The 14,125-nt window shown below is 30.3% G+C and overlaps 1 protein-coding gene across 1 annotated transcript in view; it reads left to right on the forward strand.

Annotated features, from left to right (window-relative positions):
• Positions 1-4,734: 4,734 nt before the first annotated feature.
• LOC113519045 (peroxidase-like) overlaps positions 4,735-14,125 on the forward strand; it is a 94,550-nt gene continuing 85,159 nt past the window's right edge. Inside the window, exons 1-10 of the mRNA XM_052892549.1 lie at positions 4,735-4,865; positions 6,393-6,532; positions 6,880-7,044; positions 8,100-8,284; positions 8,602-8,785; positions 10,354-10,554; positions 11,223-11,367; positions 12,254-12,410; positions 13,487-13,654; positions 13,836-14,034. Of these exons, the coding sequence (XP_052748509.1) occupies positions 4,735-4,865; positions 6,393-6,532; positions 6,880-7,044; positions 8,100-8,284; positions 8,602-8,785; positions 10,354-10,554; positions 11,223-11,367; positions 12,254-12,410; positions 13,487-13,654; positions 13,836-14,034 (1,675 nt within the window). The remainder of the gene's footprint in view (positions 4,866-6,392; positions 6,533-6,879; positions 7,045-8,099; positions 8,285-8,601; positions 8,786-10,353; positions 10,555-11,222; positions 11,368-12,253; positions 12,411-13,486; positions 13,655-13,835; positions 14,035-14,125) is intronic.

Below are 14,125 nucleotides of genomic sequence, written 5' to 3' on the forward strand. Positions count from 1 at the left end.
TTTATTCATTTAAACAACTTTATTGGTCAAATAAAAATAGGGTACAAAAGGCGGACTTAATACTGGTAGCAGTCTCTACCAGTTAACCTTTAAGATGAACAGTGAATCACGAACGCGGTACTTCATTATTGAGATAGGTAATGGAAATAACCACTAATAATATGTACTTATACAAAATAAATATAAATATAATGCCTAAGTTTCTTTATGTATTTAAAACTAACCCATTTCTTTAAATATGCTACAGGTCCGCTGAATACATTTGTAGCTTCTTCGTTTAATACTCGGAACAGCTTTAACACGAAACTGTCACTAAAAGCAACGGCTACAACGGAAAATCCATTTGAGTTCAATACAAAAAAGTCGGGTTTGAATCCATTTTAAATACGTGAACTTTTTCCTGTTAAAAAAATCACCTAGATTAGCGAGCATTACTGGCTCTGACCAACCTCGCGGATCTAACTTCATACAGAGTACATCTCAACTTAGATTAGGATTAATCCACGTTTTCGCATCCGCTCCCAGTTTTTCAGAGCTGGCTATAAAGATTAAACTGTGTTTCGTAGAAGCTTACAGTTAGATCTTCATTTATTCGTATAATACATTTAAATAAATACAAATAAATACACGCACAGCTGTAAGTAATCCCAGGTAGATTAGTCGAAGGCGCCAGTAAGGGATGATAGGTGACGATGAAAGCATGTCAGTTAGCCCATCGTGACGAATTCCACTAGAATTAACCATGATGGTTTCCAGGGGGAACCACGTAGAGGTGCACCTGATTGCTGGAAATGGGTCAATTAGACCCCATTACTAACAATCCCTTTCCTCCAATATCCTAGATTAACTGAGAGTAACAACATACATATAAGTAAAGCCACGATCTACTGTTAATATAATACTACTACTGCTAATAAAATACTAAGCCAATACTTAAAGGCAGTCAATAACATTCATATGAAACTAGGTCGTTCGATGTTCTATTTTTCATTCAATCAGTGTTATACAAAAAAGTCAGCGCTACCACAGTCTAGATTTCCCAAGCGAACAATTATAGTCTCAAAGATTTATACATAGATGACTAACGGCTAACAAGATTCTGAATATTAAAAAATATGGAACGTTGTCACTGTCCATAAATACTGTTATTTGAATTAGAATTAATTCCAGGATAGTCGAGCAATTATTAAAAAAACTTTATATGCAGAGATAATTTAATATTTCACAGGTCTATTTTGCTCCACAAAAAAATTATCAATAATTATTAATACACGAAGTACACACTAATTCAGAAGTATTTTAAAAATAGTGATTTTTGGGAGTCGCTTACAAATAGCTTACAAATAATAAATTGATGAGCGAAGTTTTATATTTTGTTTATCCATTTAAAGAAACATCTGCATAACATTTGGTGGAACATTTCAATTCAATATACTAGTGCTAATTGTTTTTACATGTAGAGGTACCCACAGTATGCTTTGTGTTTGTGAAACATTTATAAATGGAAATAAGTTATTATTAATTAGATATTAAACGAATAAAGGGTTTTAACAAATGATAAATATTATGATTACAATATAACAATATATATATATATTAGACTAAAGTTTAACGATATATATACATATATGCGCTTTACTCTCATACTTGCTCTTTTGTTAATTCTATGAGGAAGATAAAAACTAATCGTATAAATGGTCTAATTATTTTACGAGATAAAATCTATTATATTGATGAAGATTTCATGTTATAAATTTAAATATTTTCAATCTAATATTCCTATATGAAAAAACTCATAGTTCGTGTATCAGTGTCGCGAGTCATATCGCTGTTTTTTTTTCTTTTGCAGAATAAAATTTACTTGTTCATAGTTATAAATTTCCCAAGAGACTTAAAGTGACGCAATTTCAACTATGAATCTTATTTGACGTATTTTAAGATAAAGAAAAAATATAAACAATTTAGTACAATAGTCATAGAGTTTCCTATTACAACAGGAAAATAGAAAACTTTCCATTTCATTAAGGAAATAAGTACTGAATCTCTGTCGCTATCTAGTTACTCCTTTTCATCAGTTTATCTCACTCCAGAGCTATCAACGAGAAGCGTAAACGATAAATTTGGATTTATAGCGCAAACCATGTGTCGTAAAGAAAACGTTATGGTTATTCTTTAGAGGCCATATACTGTATAGTCCTAACACATATATTAATATTACGATTCCAGTTTTAAAGCCGTCGGTAATAAAAAGAACTAATTTTAATTTTAAAATTCGAAAAACATAATAGGGTCGAAATATAAAAAAGCCGTTCGAGTACAAGTCGGACTCGCGCAACGAGGGTTCCATACAAAATAATCAAGTATATTTTTTTTTGTGAAATAACTACAAATTTGTGGTTTTCGGATGTTTTCCTTTACTTGTGCTCGGAGACATTGCTTCTTGCCAAATTTCATGATTCTAGATCAACGAGAAGTACTCTATAGGTTTTGATTCCCTTTGCGAATATCAACATAGGAGATATAAATGGAACATAAAAGGCCGTAATCTTTGACTGCCTCAAATGTCGGCAACGCGTGCGTAATACCTCTGGTATTGCAGGCGTTCACAGGATACGGTAACCACTTACCATCTGATGAACCGTATGCTTGTATGCCACCTCAGTGGTATAAAAAAATACGATATCACATTAGAAACTATTATTATACATATAAACCATCCTCTTAAATCACTCTATCTAATTAAAGAAACCGCTTCAAAATCCGTTGCGTAGTTTTAAAGATTTAAGCAATCATAGGGACGGACAGACAGTGACAGCAGGCTTTGTTTTATACTATGTAGTGATAGTGAAGTGATGGTGATAGTGATGATGATGATAGTGATACCGTCAAACATAATAAAATGTTAGACACAATTTTCTCTCTCTCCCTCTCTCTCACACACACTCTCAGATTTCTCATTTATTGTGGATTTAAAAAAATATTCGAAATATTTTTAATTAGAACGCTGAGCTAGCATAACATGAATTTAATTTCAAAGAGAGAAAAGAAGATTATAGACGTTACGATGATCTTATTTCCTTATTTCGGATTTGACGACAGTGTACACATCTAATTTATTTTATAAGTATCTACGTAATATAACGAACCGAAATATAATAGGGAATGGAATCAGAATTAAAATTTAATTCACAATTTATTCAACATCAAAGAAATGTGCCGAAGGAAAAGGAAAACGGATGCTTTCTATTATCAAATTAATAATTAATCTATACCCACAAAAAAAATATGTAACTGATAAATATTTTTTTGGAAAAATCTTCTTATTGTGTAATTGTAATCTTTAGATTTATAATCATACATCTAAGAACGGAAAATGGTGTATGCTCTGTTTAAGCATGTTCGGGATTTCTTGAGGCTATTTATTATTTTCGCATATATAACAAATTTCAAGACAATAAGGTTAAGTAGTTAAAATGTCAAGAAACATGACAAACATACTCCATTTTAAATTTATAACATTAGTAACAGTTGGCAAGCATTTTTTTATAAAGCCTAATACATTACACTTAATTCAGCTCTATTTGACATCAACTAATTTACGTGGATATTTATATCTACTGATGACGTCCTCTCATTACCCTCCGGGAGTACCTGCTTAGAAAGTAAAAGAAACTCATTAAAAGTTTTTTTTTTTCGAGGAAAACTGAGCGGTCGAGACCCTGACATCTTCACAATATAAATAAAACTTTACCCATTTTAAAGTTGCTCAGTAATTGACATCTTTATTGCGTGTGAAATAAGCATCCTTTACATAAATTCACTTGGGTCACTCCGCCTCTGCCCATTACAGCATCTAATAATTCATTTTATTTGTTTTTTTTTATTTTCAGAATATGTATACTGATATAGAATATAGGGCATTTTTTCATTTAATGGATGAAAATGTAATGGGGGTTACCATTGCCTGCGCTAACGGTATACGATTAACGGGACATCAGTGAGGGATAATAAATGGGAATAAGAAGGCAGGTATTGGCCCACCGTAATAAATACGCCTGGAATTCAGCACAGTGATTTTCAAGGGAGACCACGTGGAGGTCGACCTGACCCTATACCCATACCCTAGCAATGGGACTAGTAGTCCACATTACTAAAAATTAGCGCCTCTAAAAAAAAGAAGTACTAAAAAAGAATTGTGGAAAATCGAATATAAAAAAAACACTTAAAAATACAAAACTTCAAAAAGACCGGTTGGTGAATTACCAAAAACAAGACAGTTATATTTCTATCTAACATTATATAGTTACCAGTTGAATATGATGAGTGGATTAGACTATGTGCTGGAAAAGTCAAGACTCTCTGAAACTAGCATGTCTAAATGACACGTGAGGCCTTTGAAACGTGTGTGCCATGTTCTCCCACCCAATATATATGTATCAAAAACATACAATAAATTATTAAACCTTATTAAAAACCTTGATATTCATTCGTAGAAAAGAAGTACATACAATTACTTAATGGACCGTTACATAAAATGTCGGTTGTAATCAAACATTGTGAAAATATGAAGCTAATAAAAATACAATTTTTTTTTTTTCCATTTCCGAAATATTTGTTAATTCGAAGGAAACCAATTGTAGCAGAACGTAATTTTCACCTTCGTATATTCTATCTATATTCATTTATTACTTGAATAGATAGGGAGTAGTACTCAATTGATATTAGAAAAGTAAAATGTATTTAGTTTTTTTTATTCTTGCCTCTTTGTTGCTAAGAGTTGAGGCGGGACTTTTCGATAGATACAGCGGGAAAAAAATCGAAGATAACAAAAAGGCAAAAGAATTTCAGTCGACGAGTCTTACCGAGTAAGTTCTGCTTTTATACGTAAAATGTCTTTGTACTTATAATAAATAAGTAGGTGCGCAGTTATTTTTGTGGCGAATATCTAATATTTAATCTGTCATAATTGTTTTGATATTAATAAGAAATTTAAAAGTTAATACTCTAGTTATTAAACTTCTATGAGTCGTCTATTAACTCTAGATATTATATTATTTCTCAAATCTTTAATAATAATATCAATATGAATGATTGTAGTTATTTATTACTATTTACTCTTAAATTGTTGGAAAAAATATGAATAGAATTTTATATGCAGACATATCATCTACTGGACTAACATACAACTAAGTATTTTATATTATAAAACCGCGTTTACTATTAACATTATCTATTTTTTTTATGTAACTTAGAATGGCAAACAAGCTGACGACCCACCTGATGGATAGTGGTAACCGTCGCCTATAGACATGAGCAGTACCATTAACATAGCAGAGTATACCGTTTCGCACATGATACTTCCCATGCGTTGCCATTTCTGAGGACTAAGGTGTTAAATAATAAATTGTTAATTAATTAATAGCATTGTCTATAATTATATAATCCACCTTTTTTCCTTATCTAGCAATTAAGCAGAGGGAGCTCGAGGAAAGGAATTAATGCACATCATTCAATTAAAAAGAGATGATGTTCAATAAATTCAATAAATACCTCTCTATTGCAGGCCCATTTATATGGAATATTTTTGTAGTATTTAATCTTTTCATTCTGGATTTTTCTCTCTCTTATTTCTGAGTATAAAGAAATTTATGTTTTATATGTTCTTATGAAATTCGTAGAAATTTTTACTAATTTTATAAATATTGAAATAAGTTTAATTATTCCCTCTTGATAGCTTAATAGAGCAATCAATAGTCATGAAATTAGATATACAAATAATATTTGGAATAGAAAATAAAATACGCCATATACTTTTGACCCGATCAATCAACATATCCTGATTATGCGGACAAAATCTCGGATAAAAGTTAATGCAATATAAAGTGATAAATGAACTCATTAGTGTTTTTAAAAGGTAAACTCGACTTTTTCGCAATGAAATATGTTGAGTCAAAATAGAACAAAAATCTTTAGTATCACATACTAATTACTAATATGACGCACTTAGTTAATATGAGGAGGCTTGTATACCCTATAGAAGAATATAATAATAAAAGATACTAAAATAATATCAGATAATAAAGAAATAATATATATATATATATATATATATATATATATATATATATTTCTTTAATAAAAATATTCAGTTTTACCTATAAAATATGATAATAATTTAGATTTTGCTGCGTAGTATAACAGACAGGGAACGATAATCCAATACCCTATGACACAGCACTATCACGAGTATACAAAATTGAACGAAATCCCCTAAGGAGCTTAAGTCGAAATATGAAAATAATGTTTGATCCTTTCACAAAATCGGTTATGACCGCGCGGTTTATGCAAAATGTAATAGTTAATACTATAATGAGTAAAAATAATTTTCACAGGGTATGTTCAATAAATATAAAATCCTGTACACCTCATGAAGGCAGTCGGATTGATGGTACCTGTAACAACTATAAATATCCGTCAACAGGATCTGCTCGAGGGCCTTATCTGAGGCTTTTTAAACCAGACTATACTGCCAGTAAGTTGAACATAGTATATTTACATTTCTATTAATCACAATAACTTAACTTGATCTATATATAATAATTATTTAACCACCTCTCAAACAAGGGTGTTAATATGTACAATAGATAGGTAATATGTACGATAAATCACACCCGAGAAAAAAACAACAACGACAAAATATAAAAGGAATGAGTCTGTGCCAACAGTTGAATTCATAAAACTTTTAACTCAGCGTAAATTAAATTTTTTTATACTATCTATTATATAAAAAAATTAATTAGATATTCTATTCTATCTAATAAAAAAGTATATAATTATTTTGATAACTTGTAATTTTTTATAATCAAGTGCTTTTTGCAGATAATACAATTCGCAAAGACATTAATGGAAAACCATTGCCGTCGGCCCGCAAGATCAGGACAACATTACTGTCAAAAGGACGGGTGAATGATCCTATCTTAAACGTAGCTGCAGTTCATTTCTTGGAATTCATCAATAGAGATGTCAGCACACTGAATATATCATGTAAAAAAATATTTTTATACGTTTATTTTATACAAATATTTTTTTTTCTATTTTTTATAAGTAAGTCATACTTATTGTTAAGATTGTAAATAAAAAAATAATGGATAAGTTGATATGATACCCTTAAATAGTAACTATCACTATGTTTTAAATTTAGAATATATAAATAATGTCTCCATAGATATAGATCAAGCTTCGAGAAAAACAGGTCAACTTTTTTATATAATTTTGCGTAATAAATTTTGAGTGATTCCTTTATAACTTCTATATTTATTTTTGTATATCTATATCTTTTTAATGTATAAATACCTATATATATATATATATATATATATATATATATATATATATATATATATATATATATATATAAATGATACACATAATTGAAATCATTTCAGCTTATTTGACAATTCTTATAAAACGTTGACCCGTTTTCGAGGCTCGATGCTCATTCTATCTATATATTCTAAGGTTTTTAGAATACGAGATCTTTCTTCTTCATTCCTCGATATATTCATAGTCGAGGATTATAATCTTCAATAAATAGTACCTCACGAATAATATATTATAGCTACTTCATTTGTTCCTGTCTCTGGCGATATTAAAAAAAAAACTGTAAATATAAGTTCCGAAATACCAAATTTGAATTATGAAATTAAAAGAATTAGCAATATTAGCCACAGCATAAGTGAGTTACTTCAGATTTCATATAAATAGACTCGCGTTACAGAATCTTAAAAAATGACACTTATAACGCTTCTCCAAATAGTCACTATTATCTGAATATCTATGCAGAAAAATACGTTACGTTGCAAGAAATCTTTCTTCAAAATCTCATTCAATTCATTTCAGCTTTATTTGATCAGTTAGAACATTTCACTTTATGTCTAAATAACTTTTTATCATAGTTTATTAAAACAATTTCACAGCGATGTATAGCATCCATCAAGTGGAATTTCGGTAAAAGTTGTATAACAAACACAATGTTATTTTATTTAATACATTTTGGAACAACAATGTTAAAGTGTTTATAAAATATGTTATTATTTCAGTCAACTATCTGAAACATGTATCTGACTGTTGCAACACACAAGCAACAGATCCCCGATGTGCTCCCATAGAAGTCCCCGATGACGATCCCTATCTGAAGGTAACAAATATACGGTGCCTAAACTTCTCTCGTGCCGAAACTTTCAAAGATATAGGATGTACACCTCAAATAAAACATCCAGAACAGGTAAGTACCGCTTAAATTGTACGTTTTATAACACAAAAAAAATTTAAAGACAAATATTCTTAAAAGTTGCGTAATAAATAATTATTATATTTTTAATTATTTTTAATAAAAAATAAAATAATCTAGTTTTGAAAAAAAATAGCATTCTTTTAAAATATTCATCTTTTTATTCGTGTTTATGTATTGTAATTATAAATTGGTATAGCTTGGTGCAATTTGACGGTGCAAATAAAAATATGCATGATTTAAAAGCAAGAAGCATATATATTATATTAAGTACCTATTATACATAAATAAACCAATAAATAAATTTTTAGATCAATTACCAAACACCAACAATAGATCTATCAACTATATATGGAGTGGATGAAAAAGCTCTTAGTACTATCAGGGAATTTAAAAATGGATCACTCCGTGAAGAGAAAATAGCAAACCCTAATAACAAGACTGAAGATTTATGTGTTAAATATCATGAAAATGAAACGATTTGTTATAAATTCGGTAAGTAAGATTCGAGTTTTAATAAGTAAAACATTAATTTAATTAATATATAAAAATAATATCAAATATGTAAATAATTTAAAATAACCTCATTCAAACAATATGTCGTCCCAGAGAACAATGACTAAAGATATGAAACTAAGTGAGATAGGGGCTTGAAATTAACATGTAATAATTGTGTACCTAATTTTATTCTCATTCATTCAGAGAGTACGAAAAGATAAAACCTATTAAGTATCATTTAAAAAGTTATAAGAGATATTAAAAAGCATTTTTTTTTATTGTTTTAATACATGTTTTTGAAAGTTGCCGTGTAAAACACATTTTGTTAGCAAATCTAGCTTTTAGATATAAGATTTGTTTCAGTTTATCAGATTAAATAAAATTTATATCTCTTAATAACTAATAACAGCTATTAATATATTAAGTATAAAAAAATATGAAAACACATGCAAAACAAGTAAACTATCATAAAAATATACAGCAACAGGTAGAAAATATTTTTATTATTACAATTTTTATTTTTTGTATATAATATTATAGACACAATGTTGTATCTACCTCTATCTGTCTACTGTTAAACATAGGCCTCCCAATTGGAAGCCTATATCTTTACTGAATTAAATTCACACGAAAATATCAGACCTCATCTTCCCTTAAAATAAAGTAAAAGATCAAATTGCCAGCCCATGTCCTTTTCTGGACATTATTATCTCTTGTTTTTACAGTAACAAATTGCCCACAAACGCTGAGTCGATCGTTGAAACAAAACACTTTCTATTCGAATATATGAATAATTGATAAAGCGTGAAAATAGAATCTATGGTAATTCTTTCCGAAGAAAATGGAAAACTTTATCACGACACGGTTATTCTCAACACAATCATGCCGGAATGGTGTAATGATTGTGTAAACTTCTGTCCATGAATAAACGATCTACTAAGATACTTTCATTGTCTTTATCTTTTTGTATTCTAGTGGACTTGAATTGAAATATATCGAGAAGTAAAGTAGAAATCAACATAAACACATTTGGACTGAATTTGGGCCCAAAATTGTACTATTAGGGTCCTTATCCAAACACTTCAATTTAAGATACCTTGCTTTGTAAATTGGAATTATTCAATGAGCTGAACCTTTCTCAAATACAATGTTTATGTGTATTGTATTTTATGCAATCTGATAGCATATATGAAAAGACAGTGTGTAATGCCGAATTAAGATTTTGTCAAAATAACCTGAATACAACCCAATATAAAAAAATAATTTACTAAATTTTTTATACCATATTTTTTTAGAAAATTTAAGTATCTTGCGATTTTTATTTACTTACTATGATATTACTTAACTTTTTGCATATTTTTTTAATGTTGTAATTATTTGTACTTAAATTATATAAATATTAATATTATTTATGATTTTAATTTCTATAAAAAATGAAATTCTAAATAGAAATGAGTTTAAATTCGACTGCATCTTTTGTTCGATTCTATGCAAATTCGGACCAGATCAAAAACCACTTTTATAACTGTTCTCTATAATAATTGAAATATTTATTACTTTTTTAGGATATCCAGAAATAGCCAAGTTTGACCTCAGAACGACAACTTTCAGCCTTTTCTTTATAAGGGAGCACAACAGATTGGCCAAAGCACTCCACAAAATTAACCCATGTTGGAAAGACGATCGTTTGTTCAAGGTGGCAAGAATGATCAATATTGCAACAGCGGCTAATATGTTTATGTACGAACTCCTACCGGAACTTATGGGTATATGAATTATATATCTGTATTTATACACACATTTATATATGTACACAATTTATACATTTGTATATGTACACAAGTCCTTAATTTATTTATTGCAAGAGAAAGCTGACTGCTTACTCGATGCAAAAGTAGTAATATATAAGCATAAATAACACCAATAATGGTAGATTTCAGTGTTACCTTTTGCATAGGGCATGCAAAAATAAAAAAAAATATAGTAAAATAGGTTAATAGATTCTCTGAGGGGCTATTATGAGTGTTTAAAACCTAAAAGTTGAAGAGATTAAATTAAGCTTCCCTGTAAATTGGGCAAGCAAAACAGGCCAGTTTGTAGTCTCATAACCTAAACCTGTCAGGTTTTTAAAAGTTTATAATTAGCCTGCTGACAGACGTTGCTCTGTTTAATTTCCACTTTTTTTCCTAAAATCTTTATTTCCATTATTACGATTAAAAAAGTACCCTTTCTCAAATGACTTAATTAATTTTATTTATATAGTCTATCATAGTATAATCTATAGTATTTCATTAATTAAAATGAAAATTTATTTATGAAAATTTATCATCTTTTCAAAGGAGCAGTTCTTCTTTACATTACGTATATTGAATTCAATATTTCTCTGAAAACTATGAATAATAAATGTTTACATTTTGTACATTTTCGAATACAGGATACAGAAATATGATAAATCATGGTCTAATATCGAAACACATTGAATACGTGACTGCATACGACGAAGATGCGGTCCCATTGGTATACGCCGAATACGAACTTGCAATGAGATTTTTCCACACTTTTTGGGATGGCCGTATCAAGTAAGTAGTAAACTGATTTGAAAGAGAAATTAACGTGGCAAATTAAGTAAAAGCTTGTATAAGTATTTACTTTAATGCGCTTTTTTTTGACTGATTTGAATAAAATATCTATAATTCCTGCGCCATCGATATACTCTAGCGGGTGATTGGTGATAGGTCAGGATGAAGCAGACCGGTTAGACCATTGTGACGAATTCAATAATAAATTAACCACGATGGTTTACAGAGAGAACCGCGAATAGTTTCTAATAGGATATGTATATTGCCAGCAATTAGGCAGTTACTCCATTACTATCAAACCCTTTCTTTCCAGTTCCACTTAGTTACTCCGGGTTGCAACTCGCAGACTAGCTGATATTCAAGCAGATGAAAATTATGCCTCTGTTCTAGAGGCTGAAATATTGTCGTCTAACCATTCATTGTCGGAGGAAAAATGATTGATAGTAATAGGGATCGAATCAGCCTTATTGCTAGCAATACACATTATCAGGTCGACCACCACACGGTTCCCCCTGGAAACCATCTTGGTTTATTCTGTATGAATTCGTCACTATGGACCAACTGACCTTTTTCATCCTCATTTATCATCAAACACTGATACCCCGCTAGCGTATACCGATAGCGCAGGCGAGGTTACCATTCCATTATCATCCAATAAAAAAAAGACTCATTGTCATGTATCTAAGTCATAGTAATAATATTAAATTATGCCCCTATATTGAAGGTTTCCAAAGAATATATATGTATACATATATATTTTTACATTCATCAACGACAAACTATAATTCTCATCCCTAATAAATCATAAATCATGCAACGCAAAATAAGTTTATTTGACATTTATATTACTACGCTACTAAATAATATGACCGCATTTTACTTTTAGAAAATATGACGAAAATCTGCATTTTGTTGGAGATTTGACCTTAAGTGATACATTATTTAGTTATGATTCAATACAAAATGATAAGATTTTTAAAGAAGTCAACCGTGGTACGTTCTTTCAAAACGCTGGGAAAATTGACGATATTATTGATCCTGAGGTATGTAAAAAAATATATATTATGTATAATAAACGTAGCTGAATACATCTACACTATGAAATAAATATCTTTCTACGCCTTGTAGTCTCTGCGTAGAATAAGTCACCCCTTTCGTTCCCATGAATGTCATAAGAGGCGGCTAAGAAAACTTAATGATCGAGGTATAGGCAACAGCGTCCCTCTTAGAACATCACCAAAACCTAACTGCTGTGGCCAATCCGCTTGCCAAGCGTGGTAACTACGGGCAAAACTCCCCTTATAGGAGGAGACTTTGTAAAGATAAGGAATAAGGGATTCTTACTAAAACTTTAGTAACGCTGCGTTGCGTTACTAAAATTTTAGTGTGCGTTGCGTACGCTGCGGAAACTATTGGTGATAGAACAAAAGTATGTTCTACAATATTGAAGAAAATATCAATAACTACAAAAAACTTCGCGATACTATATTTTTTTTTATACCACTGATGTGGCAAACAAGCATACGGCCCACCTGATGGTAAGCGGTTACCGTAGCCTATGAACGCCTGCAATACCAGAGGTATTACGAGTGCGTTGCTGACCCTGAAGAAACCTCTTTACCCCCCTTTTGAAGAACCCCATGCTGTAGTCTCTCGGGAAAACCTCGGCAGGGAGCTCATTCCATAACCTGATACTATATGTCCAACTATTATCGTTATGTCACAATAACCACTTTTTAATATGTTGTAAAAATGTCCACCCGTGCGAAGGCGGGACGGACCACTAGTATAATTTAAAGAGAAAAAATAACATGAAATATTATGTTGATTTTTAACATTTGCAAAGACAGTGTTTTGGTATCAGGTTTTTCTAATCAGCTATCCAGTTTGACAGAGTCCTCTTAGTCTCCATAACAGGTTAAGTTGAAAGTGAAAAGTTAAAACAAAGTCCGTATGTAGAATATCTAGAAGTATATCTGAATGTTGAGAAAATCGCCCGAGTCCAACTTGGTAATTAAGAAAACTTTGGAACATTTTAAAAACTTCATTTTTAAAACTGACTTGTACAAAATGTTAATGGACGAAAGTTTTATGACTGCATTTTTTCTTTTCTTTGAAGATTTCAGAGAATTTCTATAGTAAAATAGAAAAAGCGCATGATCTCATGGCCGAGGATATACAAAGGGGCAGAGATATGAGTGTACCACCATATAATAAATACAGACAGTTATGTGGTATGACACCGGCTAAAAAATTTGAAGACTTTTTAGACGCTATGAATATTGAGGTATATTTTTCACTTGTTTTATCTTAACTTCTTTTTTTATTTTACTTGTTTTCTTAATAAAATGATTTCCATTTAATTATTTTACACGATATTAGTCATACTATTTTTAAACTATTTAAAAAGTAAACGTGAATGTGAGTTGCGTACGTACCTATGAACATCATATTATTTAACTTCATAGAAAATGGAAACTCTGAAGACACTTTACAACAATGTAGATGATGTAGATTTGTTCGTTGGAATTGTAAGCGAAAACTTTGTCCAAGAAGCCCATATAGGACCAACTCTATACTGCATTATGGCAAAGCAACTTCAAATATTCAGATTCGCCGACCGATTTTGGTTTGAAAGAGGTGACCAATTCCACAGCTTTTCATTGTGTAAGTATATGTAATATTTCTATTACCTTACTAATTTATATGTGAAATCTATCTATTTGTAAATAATATATTTTTCGAAACATATTATTAG

This window comes from Galleria mellonella, unplaced genomic scaffold (genome assembly GCF_026898425.1).
Source record: "Galleria mellonella isolate WM207_F2 unplaced genomic scaffold, CSIRO_AGI_GalMel_v1 utg159, whole genome shotgun sequence".
NCBI classification, from domain to species: Eukaryota; Metazoa; Arthropoda; class Insecta; order Lepidoptera; family Pyralidae; genus Galleria; species Galleria mellonella.